This window comes from Bos mutus, chromosome 16 (genome assembly GCF_027580195.1).
Source record: "Bos mutus isolate GX-2022 chromosome 16, NWIPB_WYAK_1.1, whole genome shotgun sequence".
NCBI lineage: Eukaryota > Metazoa > Chordata > Mammalia > Artiodactyla > Bovidae > Bos > Bos mutus.
The window spans coordinates 55524123-55543862 of NC_091632.1; the positions used below are offsets into that span (position 1 = coordinate 55524123).

The following is a 19740-nucleotide window of genomic DNA, read 5'->3' on the forward strand; positions in this document are numbered from 1 at the left end:
CTGACTTTATAAACAGCAATTGTTACTTGGGTTGATAACCCTCCATGTGGCCCTTCCAACACACACACACCAGTGTAATGGAAACAGTCTCATTATCACTGAAACAGTCGAGACAGGTTTGCTAGGTACTAGTTTCCTCTTAAATAATAGCTACTTGCTCACTTGGCTGGTTTTAGAAGTGGAACCAAAAACAGTCCATGATGAAATTAAGAATCGGGTTTTTATAAGTTTTGCATTGCTTTGATAGCTAGCTGTCCAGCAGATCATACTAGCAGAGGAAGGGGCTGGGGCTGGGCATTGTGCACTGTTTTTATCTTGTCTTACAGGGGTGGAGTCTTCACGCCCGGAGCAGCTTTCTCCAGAACAAAGTTGATTGACAGACTCAATGAACATGGCATTGAATTTAGTGTCATTAGCAGCACTGAAGTCTAAACATTTGAATAATTAATTGAAGTCATAAAATGTATGAATTAACAGCTTTTTAATTTGGTGTGTTGAAATGCTTCTATAAACCTATCTGACTATATGTGGAAAAGATTGTCAAATCTAAAATATGTATACATTAAAAGCAGGAAATTGTACTAGCTTACCCCAAATTTCAAATCTTAGCTGATTTTTGTGATTTTATTGCTTTTGAGAGAAAACTTAATATTTGACTGACTTTTTCATTGAAGAATTCATGGTCATTTTTTATAAGTGAGCTGGCAGATCAGAGGATGGGATGGGTGGCTCTGTCTGTGTTGCTGACACACCCAGGCTGGTGGTCATGTGAGATAGTGGCTGCTGTTTTCCTTGTCATGGTATCAAATGGGATCTCACTTTCCCATGAATTTCTCTGCATAGTGTAGGCCTTTGCCAAATGAAACTGCAGTTTTTGCTGTTTTAGCCTAGTTTTTCACCCATCTACACTGACTGATTTTGGACTCTTACCTAAAGTTTAATAATAAAGGATTGTCAATTGAACAGTGGATTTGTGTTTGGACATGTCTGTGTAATTGAGTAATGGTAGAAATGTGCTTCCCAAGCAGTCTGTGTCCTGCTAATAACTGGGTTTATCATTCATTTTCCCTGGTTCTATACCTGTGGTTAGTTTGAAAGATGTAGCTGGTAAATTGCTACTGATTTTCACTGCCTAAGCAAAACTTTTCTCTAATTTACTTTTACATTTAACTACATTTTCCACTGAAGCCTAAAAATAAGGCAAAGACTGTTCCTTTTGTAATCATACCATAAACACAAATAAGTGTTCTGTTACATTCATCATGTAAAGAGGACAATCATTTCCTTTATGGAATTTCTACAATACAGTGAGAGGCATGAAACTGATAAGAATCTTACTCATGTTAGATAGCAACTCTGTCACTTTTCACTTTCATGCATTGGAGAAGGAAATGGCAACCCACTCCAGTGTTCTTGCCTGGAGAATCCCAGGGATGGGGGAGCCTGGTGGGCTGCCGTCTATAGGGTTGCACAGAGTCAGACTGAAGCGACTTAGCAGCAGCAGCAGCTGGAAAAACTGTACAGAAGAAAGAGGGTCTTTAACTTAAAGAAGAACAGATAAGGAAAGAGACTTAGAGAGGGAACATGGCTTGCTCCAAACCACAGAACTGATTAGTCATGGATTCAGCTCCAGGCAGTCGATCCTCTTGCTGACTGCTAACCATTGACTGCTCATATTTTCCACCTCACCTTCAGCCTGAATTCATTTTTACATGATTTTAAATCAAATAAAAAGGAATTTTGCTTGAAAGCAGTGTAATAGGTTGAGTGAGTGAGAAATGGGTTGACTAGGTTGAGTCCACAATTCAGCTCCGATAGCCAAGTTAATTAAATAATCTTGACAACTCAAAGTGCAGATGTTTTCAGTTGGTGTATCCTCTGGGAAAGATTGAAGGCATGAGGAGAAGGGGACGACAGAGGATGAGATGGTTGGATGGCATCACTGACTCGATGGACATGAGTTTGAGCAAGCTCCAAGAGTTGGTGATTGACAGGGAAGCCTGGAGTGCTGCAGTCTGTGGGGTCGCAGAGTTGGACAGGACTGAGCGACTGAACTGAACACTATTCCGCATGCAGTAAACATTCTTTCTTCTGTTTCACTATAAGAGCAACATCATTTTTCAGTTTCCACAAGCTGGATTCAAGTAGGTCCCCAAAGTCCTTTAACATTTGTGACTGTTGGTGTACAAATGGCCGAAGCATTTGATCATCTTCCTAAAAATAAATGAAAGAAAAAAGTGATATTGTTGTCAGCCCCCAAATTCATATGCCCAATGCACAGTGAAGCCAAACAAACTGAAATAGTGGGGTTTGGAGCAAAGAAGCTTGTATTCGTTGAGGAGGTGCCAACTCTGAAGATGGGATTCCTAGACTCATCTCAAATCCATCCTACTGGCTGGCCAGGATGCAAGGGTTTTAAAAGCAAAAGTAAAGGGGGTGGGGGTGGTATGTGATTTCAGCTCCCCTATAAGACCTCAGTTGCAGACTTCTGAGCATCATCTTGTAACTTGAGTCTGTCATTGTGATTGATCTGTGTCCTAGCAAACTAGTATATCATGGTCTCATGATCCCTTAACTTCTTTTGGAGAGAGAGCAAAAGCAATGATGGTTATTATTGTTATAATTCCTGATGGCTCAGGAATTCAGTTCTTAATTGACCCAGTGTCACTAATTTTAAGACTGCTTGTGTTGCAGGAAGGGGAACCCCTTCCAGGGCCAGAAAGTAGACTCTGGTCTAATACTCAGAAATGAATTGTCAGAGGAGACACATGTGTTGACAAAGCAAGAGATTTTATTGGGAAGGGATGCCCAGGCAGAGAGCAGTAAGGTAAGGGAACCCAGGAGAACTGCTCTGCCACATGGCTTACAGTGGGTTTTATGGTGATGGGATTAGTTTCCTGGTTGTCTTTGGCCAATCATTCTGGTTCAGAGTCTTTCCTGGTGGTGCGTACATTGCTCAGCAAAGGTCGATGGCAGTGAGAAGGATTCTGGGAGTGGTTGGACACGTGGTGTCACCTTTTGACCTTTCCTGAACTCTTCCAGTTGGGGTGGCTTAGTAGTTTCATGTTCCTTACCAGGACCTCCTGTCGTAAAATAACTCATACAAATGGTAACTATGGTGCCTGGCCAGGGTGAGTTTCAGTCCATGTGATTCCCCTCACACTTGGGGCCATTTGATAGAGCATTATCTCCACAGTTTGGGGTCATAAGTCAACGCATTGTTTTAAGCTGACAATCATGGAAAAGATGTTGCTGGGCTTGTTTTTCCTTTGTGTCTGTGTTCCCTTACTCCTCTAGTTAGTAATTGCTTGAATCTGCTCTTTGGAACTCAGGGAAGGTCTAAGAGAGGAAAGTCTTTTTCTCCAAACAAGAACGAGGGGATGTGTACTCAAAAGGGCCTGAAGTGTCCTGCTCAGTTTCAGTCTTAGTAGACTCACTTCATTATAGTAAAAGGATGGTGTGTGTATATGAGGGGGTGCCCTGTAAGGTCTCCCTTTGAGCTGGAAAGCTGCATTTGAAAGCTGCTACCAGAGGCAACAATTCACCTAGGAGCAGGTCTGGTTTAGGAAGCCTGCCTAAATGACCCTTTCAATTCAGTTCAGTCACTCAGTTGTGTCCTACTTTTTGCAACCCCATGAACCACAGCACACCAGGCCTCCCTGTCAATCACCAACTCCCGGAGTCCACCCAAACCCATGTCCATCGAGTCAATGATGCCATCCAACCATCTCATCCTCTGTCATCCTCTTCTCTTCCTGCCCTCAATCTTTCCCAGCATCAGGGAAAGTCAGCTCTTCGCATCAGGTGGCCAAAGTATTGGAGCTTCAGCTTAAAAATCAGTCCTTCCAATGAACACCCAGGACTGATCTCCTTTAGAATGGACTGGTTGGATCTCCTTGCAGTCTTCTCCAACACCACAGTTCAAAAGCATCAATTCTTCGGTGCTCAGCTTTCTTCACAATCCAACTCTCACATCCATACATGATCACTGGAAAAACCATAGCCTTGACTAGACGGACCTTTGTTGGCAAAGTAATGTCTCTGCTTTTTAATATGCTGTCTAGATTAGTCATAACTTTCCTTCCAAGGAGTAAGTGTCTTTTAATTTCATTGATGCAATCACCATCTGCAGTGATTTTGGAGCCCAGAAAAATAAAGTCAGTCACTGTTTCCACTGTTTCCCCATCTATTTGCCATGAAGTGATGGGACCAGATACCATGATCTTAGTTTTCTGAATGTTGAGCTTTAAGCCAACTTTTTCACTCTCCTCTTTCACTTTTATCAAGAGACTCTTTAGTTCTTCTTCACTTTCTGCCATAAGGGTGGTGTCATCTGCATATCTGAGGTTATTGATATTTCTCCCAGCAATCTTGATTCTAACTTGTGCTTCCTCCAGCCCAGCATTTCTCATGATGTACTCTGCATATAAGTTAAATAAGCAGGGTGACAATATACAGCCTTGACATACTCCTTTTCCTATTTGGAACCAGTCTATTCCACGTCCAGTTCTAACCATTGCTTATTGTCAACAGGGAAAATTGGTGAGAGAATCCAAATATTTGGGACTGGCATAATACTGTAGACATTCTGAAGTTTGCAAAGGACATGTGGGTGGGGATTCTCCCATCAATAGGGTTGACTGATATGGGTCCCCTGCCCCATAGGAGAAGGGACTGCAGATACCCCTGTGGGCCAGGGCGCCAGTGAGCAATGGTAGAGGAGGTGACGGTGCTCACAGAGATGGGCAGTGGGCAGGGGGCAGGTAGTGTGTCATGGCACCTCCTTTTAGTTTCTGTTTCCCTGATGGTTAGTGAAATGCCTGCTCAAAGACTTTGGCCATTTTTTCCAATGTGTTTTGCCACGTGTTGTCTTTCTTATTTTAATAAATATGTAGTTGTTTGTTTAGTCTGGATACTAACATCACCGACTCAGCAGACATGAGTGTAAGCAAACCCTGGGAGATTGTGAAGGACAGGGAAGCCTGGTGTGCTGCAGTCCATGGAGTCACAAAGAGATGGACACAACTGAGTGACTGAACAACAACAACAATACAAATAGATTCTCCCAGGTTGTGGCTTATTTTTTACTTTATTTTTAGTGTCTTTCACCACAGTAGTTTTTCTTTCTTTATTGTGAGCTGAGCGCTGAAGACTTGATGCTTTTGAACTGTGGTGTTGGAGAAGACTCTTGAGAGTCCCTTGGACTGCAAGGAGATCCAACCAATCAATCCTAAAGGAAATCAGTCCTGACCATTCATTGGCAGGACTGATGTTGAAGCTTCAGCTTCAATCCTTTGGCCACCTGATGGGAAGAACTGACTCATTGGGAAAGACCCTGATGCTGGGAAAGATTGAAGGCAGGAAGAGAAGGGGATGACAGAGGATAAGATGATTGGATGGCATCACTGACTCAATGGACATGAGTTTGAGCAAGCTCCAGGACTTGGTGATGGACAGGGAAGCCTGGCATGCTGCAGTCCATGGGGTCGCAAAGAGTCGGACACGACTGACCAACTGAACTGAACTGATACATCCAAAAGAGTGCCCCAAATGTATGCATCAGATCAGATCAGATCAGTCACTCAGTTGTGTCCGACTCTTTGTGACCCCATGAATCGCAGCACGCCAGGCCTCCGGTCCATCACCAACTCCCGGAGTTCACTCAGACTCACGTCCACTGAGTCGGGTGATGCCATCCAGCCATCTCATCCTCTGTCATCCCCTTCTCCTCTTGCCCCAATCCCTCTGAGCATCAGAGTCTTTTCCAATCGCATGAGGTGTCCAAAGTACTGGAGTTTCAGCTTCAGCATCATTCCTTCCAAAGAAATCCCAGGGCTGATCTCCTTCAGAATGGACTGGTTGGATCTCCTTGCAGTCCAAGGGGCTCTCAAGAGTCTTCTCCAACACCACAGTTCAAAAGCATCAATTCTTTAGCGCTCAGCCTTCTTCACAGTCCAACTCTCACATCCATACATGACCACAGGAAAAACCATAGCCTTGACTAGACGAACCTTTGTTGGCAAAGTAATGTCTCTGCTTTTGAACATGCTATCTAGGTTGGTCATAACTTTCCTTCCAAGGAGCAAGCGTCTTTTAATTTCATGGCTGCAGTCACCATCTGCAGTGATTTTGGAGCCCAGAAAAATAAAGTCTGACACTGTTTCCCCATCTATTTCCCATGAAGTGGTGGGACAGGATGCTCTGATCTTCGTTTTCTGAATGTTGAGCTTTAAGCCAACTTTTCACTCTCCACTTTCACTTTCATCAAGAGGCTTTTGAGTTCCTCTTCACTTTCTGCCATAAGGGTGGTGTCATCTGCATATCTGAGGTTATTGATATTTCTCCCGGCAATCTTGATTCCAGCTTGTGCTTCTTCCAGTCCAGCGTTTCTCATGATGTACTCTGCGTAGAAGTTAAATAAACAGGGTGACAATATACAGCCTTGACAAACTCCTTTTCCTATTTGGGACCAGTCTGTTGTTCCATGTCCAGTTCTAACTGTTGCTTCCTGACCTGCATACAGATTTCTCAAAAGGCAGGTCAGGTGGTCTGGTATTCCCATCTCTTTCAGAATTTCCCACAGTTGATTGTGACCCACACAGTCAAAGGCTTTGGCATAGTCAATAAAGCAGAAATAGATGTTTTCTGGAACTCTCTTACTTTTTCCATGATCCAGCGGATGTTGGCAATTTGATCTCTGGGTACAAGTTAAACACGTCTGCTCAAGAAAACACTCTGTCTCTTGATTTCCTCCTGGTCACACCCATTTCCCCCACCCCAGAAGCAACCACTAACCTAAGTCCATCATCATTTTCTTGCCACCTAGAATGCAGCCCTAAACAGCCCTATATTTTGCCTGTTTTTCTGGCCACTTGTGCCATAATTTACTTATCTTCTGTGGATGTGCATTAGGATGTTTCCATTTGGGAGCTATAACGGAAAAATAGTTAAAATACCGTCTTATGCATATATGCGTGGGTTTCTACAGGATTATTCACCTGGACCACCATCTGAACCACAGAACAGAAAATGACTTGAATGACTATCTTCCCAGTTCTCTCAGGAATGGTTTATAACAAGGACCATTCCAGATAGGTAGGAGAAAAATTAATTCATTACATACATAGCATACCAAGAAAGGTGGTTCAAACTTGAGTTGAAGGCAGAATAATCTAGCTGCTGCTGCTGCTGCTGCTAAGTTGCTTCAGTCATGTCTGACTCAATGCAACCCTATAGACGACAGCCCATCATGCTCCACCATCCCTGGGATTCTCCAGGTAAGAACACTGGAGCGGGTTGCCATTTCCTTCGCCAATGCATGAAAGTGAAAAGTCAAAGTGAAGTCACTCAGTCGTGTCCTACTCTTAGCGACCCCATGGACTGCAGCCTACCAGGCTTCTTTGTCCATGAGATTTTCCAGGCAAGAGTACTGGGTAGGGTGCCATTGCCTTCTCCGAGAATAATCTAGAGGGCTCATTAAAGCCCAGTTGACTGGGCCTCACACCCAGAGATTCTGACTCAGCAGGTCTGGGAGGAGACCCTGGAATTTGCATTTCTAACAAGATTCCAGGTAATGCTGCAGATGCTGACTGGAAGGACCACACTTTGAGAACCTCTGCCTCAGGGCATGAGGGCGCAGTTCTCTGCACAGTTTACTCTGTGGAGAAGAGGAGTTGAATTGCAGGCTTATAAGATGGAGAAGCTCTATACAGTCAGCAAAAACAAGACTGGGAGCTGACTGTGGCTCAGATCATGAGCTCCTTATTGCCAAATTCAGACTTAAATTGAAGAAAGTAGGGAAAACCAACAGACCATTCAGGTATGACCTAAATCAAATCTCTTATGATTATACAGTGGAAGTGAGAAATAGATTTAAGGGTCTAGATCTGATAGATAGAGTGCCTGATTAACTATGGACTGAGGTTCGTGACATTGACCTGGGAGACAAGGATCAAGACCATCCCCATGGAAAAGAAATGCAAAAAAGCAAAATGGCTGTCTGGGGAGCCTTACAAATAGCTGTGAAAAGAAGAGAAGTGAAAAGCAAAGGAGAAAAGGAAAGATATAAGCATCTGAATGCAGAGTTCCAAAGAATAGCAAGAAGAGATAAGAAAGCCTTCCTCAGCGATCAATGCAAAGAAATAGAGGAAAACAACAGAATGGGAAAGACTAGAGATCTCTTCAAGAAAATAAGAGATACCAAGGGAACATTTCATGCAAAAATGGGCTCGATAAAGGACAGAAATGGTATGGACCTAACAGAAGCAGAAGATATTAAGAAGAGGTGGCAAGAATACACAGAAGAACTGTACAAAAAAGATCTTCACGACCCAGATAATCACGATGGTGTGATCACTCACCTAGAGCTAGACATCCTGGAATGTGAAGACGAAAGTGGGCCTTAGAAAGCATCACTATGAACAAGCTAGTGGAGGTGATAGAATTCCAGTGGAGCTATTTCAAATCCTGAAAGATGATGCTGTGAAAGTGCTGCACTCAATATGCCAGCAAATTTGGAAAACTCAGCAGTGGCCACAGGACTGGGAAAAGGTCAGTTTTCATTCCAATCCCAAAGAAAGGCAATGCCAAAGAATGCTCAAACTACTGCACAATTGCACTCATCTCACATGCTAGTAAAGGAATGTTCAAAATTCTCCAAGCCAGGCTTCAGCAATACATGAACTGTGAACTTCCAGATGTTCAAGCTGGTTTTAGAAAAGGCAGCGGAACCAGAGATCAAATTGCCAACATCCGCTGGATCATGGGAAAAGTAAGAGAGTTCCAGAAAACATCTATTTCTGCTTTATTGACTATGCCAAAGCCTTTGACTGTGTGGATCACAATCAACTGTGGGAAATTCTGAAAGAGATGGGAATACAGACCACCTCAAATGCACTGCCCAAAGTACTCCATTCATTGGCAGGACTGATGTTGAAGCTTCAGCTTCAATCCTTTGGCCACCTGATGGGAAGAACTGACTCATTGGGAAAGACCCTGATGCTGGGAAAGATTGAAGGCAGGAAGAGAAGGGGATGACAGAGGATAAGATGATTGGATGGCATCACTGACTCAATGGACATGAGTTTGAGCAAGCTCCAGGACTTGGTGATGGACAGGGAAGCCTGGCATGCTGCAGTCCATGGGGTCGCAAAGAGTCGGACACGACTGACCAACTGAACTGAACTGATACATCCAAAAGAGTGCCCCAAATGTATGCATCAGATCAGATCAGATCAGTCACTCAGTTGTGTCCGACTCTTTGTGACCCCATGAATCGCAGCACGCCAGGCCTCCCTGTCCATCACCAACTCCCGGAGTTCACTGAGACTCACGTCCACTGAGTCGGTGATGCCATCCAGCCATCTCATCCTCTGTCATCCCCTTCTCCTCTTGCCCCCAATCCCTCTGAGCATCAGAGTCTTTTCCAATCGCATGAGGTGTCCAAAGTACTGGAGTTTCAGCTTCAGCATCATTCCTTCCAAAGAAATCCCAGGGCTGATCTCCTTCAGAATGGACTGGTTGGATCTCCTTGCAGTCCAAGGGGCTCTCAAGAGTCTTCTCCAACACCACAGTTCAAAAGCATCAATTCTTTAGCGCTCAGCCTTCTTCACAGTCCAACTCTCACATCCATACATGACCACAGGAAAAACCATAGCCTTGACTAGACGAACCTTTGTTGGCAAAGTAATGTCTCTGCTTTTGAACATGCTATCTAGGTTGGTCATAACTTTCCTTCCAAGGAGCAAGCGTCTTTTAATTTCATGGCTGCAGTCACCATCTGCAGTGATTTTGGAGCCCAGAAAAATAAAGTCTGACACTGTTTCTACTGTTTCCCCATCTATTTCCCATGAAGTGGTGGGACAGGATGCTCTGATCTTCGTTTTCTGAATGTTGAGCTTTAAGCCAACTTTTTCACTCTCCACTTTCACTTTCATCAAGAGGCTTTTGAGTTCCTCTTCACTTTCTGCCATAAGGGTGGTGTCATCTGCATATCTGAGGTTATTGATATTTCTCCCGGCAATCTTGATTCCAGCTTGTGCTTCTTCCAGTCCAGCGTTTCTCATGATGTACTCTGCATAGAAGTTAAATAAACAGGGTGACAATGTACAGCCTTGATGTACTCCTTTTCCTATTTGGAACCAGTCTGTTGTTCCATGTCCAGTTCTAACTGTTGCTTCCTGACCTGCATACAAATTTCTCAAGAGGCAGGTCAGGTGGTCTGGTATTCCCATCTCTTTCAGAATTTCCCACAGTTGATTGTGATCCACACAGTCAAAGGCTTTGGCATAGTCAATAAAGCAGAAATAGATGTTTTTCTGGAACTCTCTTACTTTTTCCATGATCCAGCGGATGTTGGCAATTTGATCTCTGGGTACAAGTTAAACACGTCTGCTCAAGAAAACACTCTGTCTCTTGATTTCCTCCTGGTCACACCCATTTCCCCACCCCCAGAAGCAACCACTAACCTAAGTCCATCATCATTTTCTTGCCACCTAGAATGCAGCCCTAAACAGCCCTATATTTTGCCTGTTTTCTGGCCACTTGTGCCATAATTTACTTATCTTCTGTGGATGTGCATTAGGATGTTTCCATTTGGGGAGCTATAACGGAAAATAGTTAAAATACCGTCTTATGCATATATGCGTGGGTTTCTACAGGATTATTCACCTGGACCACCATCTGAACCACAGAACAGAAAATGACTTGAATGACTATCTTCCCAGTTCTCTCAGGAATGGTTTATAACAAGGACCATTCCAGATAGGTAGGAGAAAAATTAATTCATTACATACATAGCATACCAAGAAAGGTGGTTCAAACTTGAGTTGAAGGCAGAATAATCTAGCTGCTGCTGCTGCTGCTGCTAAGTTGCTTCAGTCATGTCTGACTCAATGCAACCCTATAGACGACAGCCCATCATGCTCCACCATCCCTGGGATTCTCCAGGTAAGAACACTGGAGCGGGTTGCCATTTCCTTCGCCAATGCATGAAAGTGAAAAGTCAAAGTGAAGTCACTCAGTCGTGTCCTACTCTTAGCGACCCCATGGACTGCAGCCTACCAGGCTTCTTTGTCCATGAGATTTTCCAGGCAAGAGTACTGGAGTAGGGTGCCATTGCCTTCTCCGAGAATAATCTAGAGGGCTCATTAAAGCCCAGTTGACTGGGCCTCACACCCAGAGATTCTGACTCAGCAGGTCTGGGAGGAGACCCTGGAATTTGCATTTCTAACAAGATTCCAGGTAATGCTGCAGATGCTGACTGGAAGGACCACACTTTGAGAACCTCTGCCTCAGGGCATGAGGGCGCAGTTCTCTGCACAGTTTACTCTGTGGAGAAGAGGAGTTGAATTGCAGGCTTATAAGATGGAGAAGCTCTATACAGTCAGCAAAAACAAGACTGGGAGCTGACTGTGGCTCAGATCATGAGCTCCTTATTGCCAAATTCAGACTTAAATTGAAGAAAGTAGGGAAAACCAACAGACCATTCAGGTATGACCTAAATCAAATCTCTTATGATTATACAGTGGAAGTGAGAAATAGATTTAAGGGTCTAGATCTGATAGATAGAGTGCCTGATTAACTATGGACTGAGGTTCGTGACATTGTACGGGAGACAGGGATCAAGACCATCCCCATGGAAAAGAAATGCAAAAAAGCAAAATGGCTGTCTGGGGAGCCTTACAAATAGCTGTGAAAAGAAGAGAAGTGAAAAGCAAAGGAGAAAAGGAAAGATATAAGCATCTGAATGCAGAGTTCCAAAGAATAGCAAGAAGAGATAAGAAAGCCTTCCTCAGCGATCAATGCAAAGAAATAGAGGAAAACAACAGAATGGGAAAGACTAGAGATCTCTTCAAGAAAATAAGAGATACCAAGGGAACATTTCATGCAAAAATGGGCTCGATAAAGGACAGAAATGGTATGGACCTAACAGAAGCAGAAGATATTAAGAAGAGGTGGCAAGAATACACAGAAGAACTGTACAAAAAAGATCTTCACGACCCAGATAATCACGATGGTGTGATCACTCACCTAGAGCTAGACATCCTGGAATGTGAAGACGAGTGGGCCTTAGAAAGCATCACTATGAACAAAGCTAGTGGAGGTGATAGAATTCCAGTGGAGCTATTTCAAATCCTGAAAGATGATGCTGTGAAAGTGCTGCACTCAATATGCCAGCAAATTTGGAAAACTCAGCAGTGGCCACAGGACTGGAAAAGGTCAGTTTTCATTCCAATCCCAAAGAAAGGCAATGCCAAAGAATGCTCAAACTACTGCACAATTGCACTCATCTCACATGCTAGTAAAGGAATGTTCAAAATTCTCCAAGCCAGGCTTCAGCAATACATGAACTGTGAACTTCCAGATGTTCAAGCTGGTTTTAGAAAAGGCAGAGGAACCAGAGATCAAATTGCCAACATCCGCTGGATCATGGGAAAAGTAAGAGAGTTCCAGAAAAACATCTATTTCTGCTTTATTGACTATGCCAAAGCCTTTGACTGTGTGGATCACAATCAACTGTGGGAAATTCTGAAAGAGATGGGAATACCAGACCACCTGACCTGCCTCTTGAGAAATTTGTATGCAGGTCAGGAAGCAACAGTTAGAACTGGACATGGAACAACAGACTGGTTCCAAATAGGAAAAGGAGTACATCAAGGCTGTACATTGTCACCCTGTTTATTTAACTTCTATGCAGAGTACATCATGAGAAACGCTGGACTGGAAGAAGCACAAGCTGGAATCAAGATTGCCGGGAGAAATATCAATAACCTCAGATATGCAGATGACACCACCCTTATGGCAGAAAGTGAAGAGGAACTCAAAAGCCTCTTGATGAAAGTGAAAGGAGAGTGAAAAAGTTGGCTTAAAGCTCAACATTCAGAAAATGAAGATCATGGCATCTGGTCCCATCACTTCATGGCAAATAGATGGGGAAACAGTGGAAACAGTGACTGACTTTATTTTTCTGGGCTCCAAAATCACTGCAGATGGTGACTGCAGCCATGAAATTAGAAGACGCTTAGTCCTTGGAAGGAAAGTTATGACCAACCTAGATAGCATGTTCAAAAGCAGAGACATTACTTTGCCAATAAAGGTCTGTCTAGTCAAGGCTATGGTTTTTCCAGAGGTCATTTATGGATTTGAGAGTTGGACTATGAAGAAGGCTGAGCGCCAAAGAATTGATGCTTTTGAACTGTGGTGTTGGAGAAGACTCTTGAGAGTCCCTTGGACTGCAAGGAGATCCAACCAGTCCATTCTGAAGAAGATCAGCCTTGGGATTTCTTTGGAAGGAATGATGCTGAAGCTGAAACTCCAGTACTTTGGCCACCTCATGCGAAGAGTTGACTCATTGGAAAAGACTCTGATGCTGGGAGGGATTGGGGGCAGGAAGAGAAGGGGATGCCAGAGGATGAGATGGCCGGATGGCATCACTGACTCGATAGACACGAGTCTGAGTGAACTCCGGGAGTTGGTGATGGACAGGGAGGCCTGGCGTGCTGTGATTTTTGGGGTCGCAAAGAGTCGGACACGACTGAGCGATTGAACTGAACTAAACTGAACTGAGGGGAGGTGCATCTTTGACTTTTATTAGATAAATGGCAACAATTTTTAAAGTTTTTATTCTGATTTATGGGCTTCCCTGGTGGCTCAGTGCTAAAGAATCTGCCTGCCAATGCAGGAGACCCGGGTTCAATCCCTGTGTCGGGAAGGTCCCCTGGAGAAGGGATTGGCAACCCACTCCAGTATTCTTGCCTGGAGAATTTCATGGACAGAGGAGCCTGGTAGGCTACAGTCCATGGGGTCACAAAGAGTTGGACATAACTGAGCGACTAACATATACACACCCATCTGGTTGTTGTGAGAACTCAATAAGTATAAAAACACTTAGTACGTATTATGTTGTTGTTTTTAGTTGCCAAGTGGTGTCCAACTCTGCAACCTCCTGGACTATATTCCACAAGTTTCCTCTGTCCATGGGATTTCCCAGGCAAGATACTAGAGTGGGTAGCCATTCCCTTGTCCAGGGTATCTTCCTGCCCCAGGATCGAACCCATGTCTCTTACATCTAACCTGCATTGGTAGGCAGGTTCTCTACCACTAGTGCCGCCTGGGAAGCCCCCAAATGTTATATAAATGTTTGCTATTATGACTATTACTTTTTATCCCCCTTTCCAATCTTTATACCTTTTGTTTCTGCCCTTGCTACACTGGCTAGAACCTAAAGTACAATGTCAAAAAAAAGTGAAGATAGCTGACATCTATGATTTACCATTAAGATTATGCTTCCTGTCTGTTTAAGACTGCCTTTATCAGATTAAGAAATGTCCATAAAAAAAAAAAAAAAAAAGAAATGTCCGTTTTGTTCCTAGTTTGCTAAGAGTTTTTATCGTGGGAGGATGCTGAATTTTATCACATGCTTTTTCGGTATCTATTGAAGTAACCATGATTTTTCTCCTATAATATCGTAGTGTGATGAATTATATTTCTTTGGTTTTGTAACAATAAAGCAAACGTGCACTTCTGGGATATTCTATATGTCATAAAGTGCAGGAATCTCAATCCTGCAGGGGCCACAGCCTCCTTGAACCAACCAGATGTACACTAAAGTGAAAAATGGGAGCAGAGATGGGTAGAAGCCAGAAAGCAGCAGACTCACAGTGTTCCCGGCCTGACCTGCTCTTTTTCTTAAACACACATCCACCCCACCCTCAGGAAATGCCTTTCTATCCAAGAGTGACATTTAATGGAAAGATAATCCTTTGGCTCCCAGGATGCCGGATACTCACAGGAGGTTTATAATGTCTCAGTTTGAGAAACTGCCCTCTGGCCACATTTATGCTTTGGTAGAACACCTTAAGAGCTCTGGCAAATTCTCTGTCGTAGCTGACTTGCTGGGTGGTGCATATTTGATTAATGTCTCTGGCTAGTGGCCCTTGTGCTGTCATCCAAGTGATCTTTCGGGTACTGGAAGGCTGATGCGCTGAAGGTGGAAGATAAGAGAACGTTTATTTGTTCATCTCAAACCAGTCAATCCTAAAGGAAATAAACCCTGAATATTCATTGGGAGGGCTAATGCTGAAGCTGAAGCCCCAGTACTTTGTCCACTTGATGTGAAGAGCTGACTCATTGGAAAAGACTCTGATCCTGGGAAAGACTGAGGGCAGAAGGAGAAGTGGGTGGCAGAAGATGAGATGGTTGGATGGCATCACCAACTCAATGGACATGAATTTGAGCAAACTCTGGGAGTTGTGAAGGACAGGGAAGCCTGGCATGCTGCAGTCCCTTGGGTCTCAAAGAGTCGGACATGACTAAGTGACTGACCAACAACTATTTATCCACATATTTATATATTTAATTATCTTGGTGGCATTGTACTACATCATCATTTATCAGGTACCAATTGGGACCCATACAAAGAAATCTTACAAGGAAAAAATATTCTGCTTTTTTTTAAAAACTGAAACAAGATATTAACTCATTTAAAAGCTCATTTCTTAGAAAGAAAATACACATCACAAATGTAGGCGTTTAGAGAAAGTCTAAACACCAAGATTTGAGCGGCCTCTCACCTTGTTGACTAGAACTGGTTCTCTCAATAGATTCTTTAAGAAGCACATTTTCCTCTCTGAGGACTCTGTTTATGTTTCTGAGCAGTTCCGTCTCCTGTTCTAACTTGAGTAGCTTCAGATAAAGCTCTGGTATCTGGTTTGACGTACTCTACAGAAACAAGTTGGGTTAGTCTTGTGTGCATTATTTGCATATCCTTTGAGACTGGCCGTTGTTCCTATGTTATGAAAACTGGATGGGGTGCAGTGAGGGGTGGGCGATAACCAAGATTTAAGACCCTCAAGATACACAGGAGTAAATCAAGAAAGAGGCTTTTTAACGGGAGGGAACATTGATGATCCCCAAGCAACTATTATCTGAGATTTTTTTTTTAGTCATCTGTGACATCTATTTTTAATGTGACTTAAATAAACACACCTGACCTGTATCCATCGCTGTGGAAATTTTCTTCGTGTCCACCAGGATGTGGCCTTCACCTGTGACCATGAGGTCCAGCCGAGAGCAGCTCAGTTCAGCACAGCCTTCTGTAGTGTGAGGTAGATACCATCAAGGAAAGAAATGTCTCATCCTCCACTCACAGTGTTGTGTGAGGAGGTTTAAACCATGTAATCAACTGTGGACTGAAACCCAGAGGTTGAGGAGAAGACAGCTCTTGGCCACTGCTGTCAAGACCCTGACAACCTCCCTCTGCAGCCCTAAGATATACAACATGATATCTGACGGAGGAATGCACCATGCAAAAGGGGAGGTAAACATGGTACCTTGAAGACCCCATAAATCAACAATGAGAGCGTTTGTCTGTAAATAATTCAGAAACTCCTGAGATGCATTTAAGGTTGTAAACTGGACAGTCTCATCAATTTGGGGATTCACAATTTTCCATACAGGCTTGGTATATAAAGTGTTTGGAAGATCATAAATTCTGTACCTGAGAAAAGAACAGAAAACATAACTCAAAACTATAAGGGATACATTTCTAAAGGAAAGTATCAGATAAGCCAAAGAATTGTAGCCTGCTTTGTTTAGTTGATAAAGGGGTGCATGCTCAGTTGTGACCAATTCTGCAACCCCATGGATTGTAGCCTGCCAGGCTCTGCTGTCCATGGACTTTTGTAGGCAAAAACACTGGAGTGGGTTGCCATTTAGTTGATAAAAGATGACCTACAGTTGATTCTCCTGATTGCCACCTCCAACATCTCAGCTATTCAACATAGATATCATCATTACATAGATAATAATTATTAAAAGTCTAACAAAAAAAGAAAAGGATTTTGATACTTTCTACTTAATCTAAAGTTATTAATTTTCCACTGTAGTTTGTTTTGTGGTTTGTTTTTTGTCCTTCAAAATCTCCCTTCTTTATTGCTTCATCTTTTAGTATCCTTTTAACCCAATTAGTTTAAGCACATCTGGTGCCTCTATCATATCATCACACACAGTCCTTTTGTTTCCAACTAAAAAAAGAAAATAAACCCAGTCATCCTACTTTGATAACACAGGTTCACTAGACGCTCTTTCTGATAATTAAAATTCCTGGCTCTTGGCTTCAGTCCCTTAGAAGAGTCAGCACATGTTGACCTGTACACAGTGACCCGGAGGGACATGGAACTTCTCCCTCTGTTAAGCAGAAGGAGGAAATAGTCATTTGGGAGTTGAACAAGCAGAAAAACTTAAGCAAATGTCATGATCAACTCATTCCTAAAACTTGAGGAAAGACTCCCTCCCACCAGGGCACACAGGCCGGGTGGTTCACATTCAGCAGCTTGGCGGGGCAGGCTGGTACCCCATCTGAACACCCCTCTCCGCATCCTCCTTTAGCCACTTGGTGCCAAGGCACTGCACAAGGCGAATCTGGAAATCCATCCTCTTGCCCAGCAGGTCCACTGGGTCAGTAACCACATCTTCCTCACCACGTGCTCTGTAAACAGAAGAGGTAAACATTGATCACAGGTTAACCTGGGCCCAAGCAAGAGAGACTGATGTTGGTGAAGATTACATAGACGCCTTGTGTGTGCCAGCCACTCAGTCGTGGTGGACTCTTTGTGACCCCATGGACTGCAGCCGGGCAGGCTCCTCTGTCCATGGAATTCTCCAGGCAAGAATACTGGAGTGGGTTGCCATTCCCTTCTCCAGGGATCCTGACCCAGGAATCGAAGCTGGGTCTCCTGCAGCATTGCAGGTGGATTCTTTGCAATCTGAGCCACCAGGGAAGCCCTAAGAGACAGCTAAATTCTCTGAAGGAAGGATGGGTAATATTACCAGCTGTAGAATTCATTCATTCAAGAGACATATCACAAGAGCCCCTGTGCTCTTGTACTTCAAGATACGGACTTTCTCAAAGAGGAGACAGGAATATAACAGCTTCTTGCAATAAACGCACCCACGTGTGGATGCCAAACTGCCATTGAAGATTTAGGTAGGTTCCCCAGTGGGCAGAGGGCCTGCCACCTAGAGAAAGCCAGCTGGCTGGCCACAGGCAGCCTCTTCAGGTGTCATTCTCCTTGTGAACCCTTCACAGTCCAGAGTCAACTCCAGGCCCACAGGCCCAGAAACCAGTTTGGACAGCTTTCCAGCAGGGTACTTCTCTCACATCAAGTGAGCTCACAGAGATTGAAACCTGTAAACTATAATGCCACTTTACTAATTCAGAGTGAGAAATACAACCATCGGGCAGCCTAGGAGCCTGGGGTAGCAAAATGCCCAGGAAGTTACTTAGAGTTCCAATACAGACAGCGAGGCACTGGTCATCTTAGTCTTTTAGTCACAAGACTTGGCAGTTTTGTTGCTCACTTGTTGACTCTCTTCTTCAGAAAGACAAAAAGCTTGCATCGGCTAGCCTCTGAGGACACTGGCACCCAGACCAGACCTCCTGCTGGCCTCTTTACTTAGAATTGCTAAGAGGTGTTAGCTTTGTAAAAACTCTCTCAACTGCCTTTGGCCCAAAGAGAGGAAACAGGGAGACAACCTCTGTGTGTGTGTAAACCTCTCAGTTGTGTCCGACTCTATGTGACCCCGTGGACTGTAGCCCGCCAGGCTCCTCTGTCCATGGAATTCTCCAGGCAAGAATACTGGAGTGGGTTGCCATTCCCTTCTCCAGGGGGTCTTCTTGACTCAGGGATCGAACCCATGTCTGCTGCATTGCAGGTGGATTCTTTACTATCTGAGCCAGGGAAGCCCCAGAGACAACCCGAGGGGACAGTAAAGGTTATACAGTGGAGTTAGCACAAAGATCAGATAACAGCTCAGAATGGGGCCACATAAGGAAACAAAGATACCACAGTTCCTTCCTTGAGAAAAGGAACAAAGAAATTAACAGAGCCTGTCCAGGGAGGCAGGGTGAGCTACAAAATCAGTTTCCTGCTTCTGGCACTTGGGCCTGGTCAGCAGGGCTGAGGACTAATGCTGGAAAGAAGAAATGTGTGTGGTGGCTCCCAGACCTCACAGGCGCCAGGAAGGGCGGGGAGGGTGGAAGGTTCTGTGGCACCCTTGGCTTCTCTACAGACCCAGATCACTGGGCTTGTGTCCGTGTTTCCTTCTACTACAGTCCTGCCTCTGCAGGGTATTCTCATTCATTTGGTCCTTTAGGGCAGTGTGAGCTGCTCAAAGACTGCTGGATGTGGGGTTTTAAATAGTCCAGGTCAGCTGATTTGGCTGCCTTGGCAAAATCAGATATGATGAGGCCAGATTATGAATGAACGAGCTCATTTGTTTGTCTCAGGAGTGACCTCTTCAGGGTACCAAGTTCTCCCCTTCCAGGAGAACTCAGGCTTGCTGTGAGTTTTCTGTGTGACCCAGAACTAGACAAGGGGGTGGCGGAGATACCCACTGTCCTGTCGGGGAGCAGGGCTTTATGTGGATGTGCAACACTGCCTCTTCCAGCCCGTCACAGTTCAGAAATTCCACTTGTTCCTCGAACTTCATGCAGTAGGCAAGAGATTGGAGCCAGATGTGAGCGGAGCCCAGGTGAACAACTTCGACAGGGTCCCAGAAAGGGTCATCTTCCTGGGCTACCTGGCTGTCTTCTCCATCAAGAAAACGCTGGTAAAGTTCCTCCATTAGGAATTTCCTATTGATAAATTTGGCTTTTGACCAAATCCACACCTGGAAACACAAAGGTACATCATCAATATTTGATTCCATCTGCTGCTCTAACAATTCATTTCTATGGTT

At 44.1% G+C, this 19740-nt stretch overlaps 2 protein-coding genes across 3 annotated transcripts in view; one reads left to right on the plus strand and one right to left on the minus strand.

Annotated features, from left to right (window-relative positions):
* SCCPDH (saccharopine dehydrogenase (putative)) overlaps positions 1-968 on the plus strand; it is a 30003-nt gene extending 29035 nt beyond the window's left edge. For both annotated transcript variants that reach the window (XR_011467310.1, XM_005893383.3), the window contains exon 12: positions 327-968. Coding sequence is in view for 1 of the 2 variants with exons in the window: in XM_005893383.3 (XP_005893445.1) it covers positions 327-432 (106 nt within the window). In the remaining variant the exon portion in view is untranslated. The remainder of the gene's footprint in view (positions 1-326) is intronic.
* Positions 969-1811: 843 nt separating this feature from the next.
* Positions 1812-19740, minus strand: part of KIF28 (Kinesin-like protein KIF28P) — an 82454-nt gene continuing 64525 nt past the window's right edge. The window contains exons 17-23 of the mRNA XM_005893392.2: positions 19397-19671; positions 17354-17488; positions 16332-16498; positions 15986-16094; positions 15573-15718; positions 14790-14983; positions 1812-2214 (exon numbers count right to left, since the gene is read on the minus strand). Of these exons, the coding sequence (XP_005893454.2) occupies positions 2062-2214; positions 14790-14983; positions 15573-15718; positions 15986-16094; positions 16332-16498; positions 17354-17488; positions 19397-19671 (1179 nt within the window). The 3' untranslated portion in view covers positions 1812-2061. The remainder of the gene's footprint in view (positions 2215-14789; positions 14984-15572; positions 15719-15985; positions 16095-16331; positions 16499-17353; positions 17489-19396; positions 19672-19740) is intronic.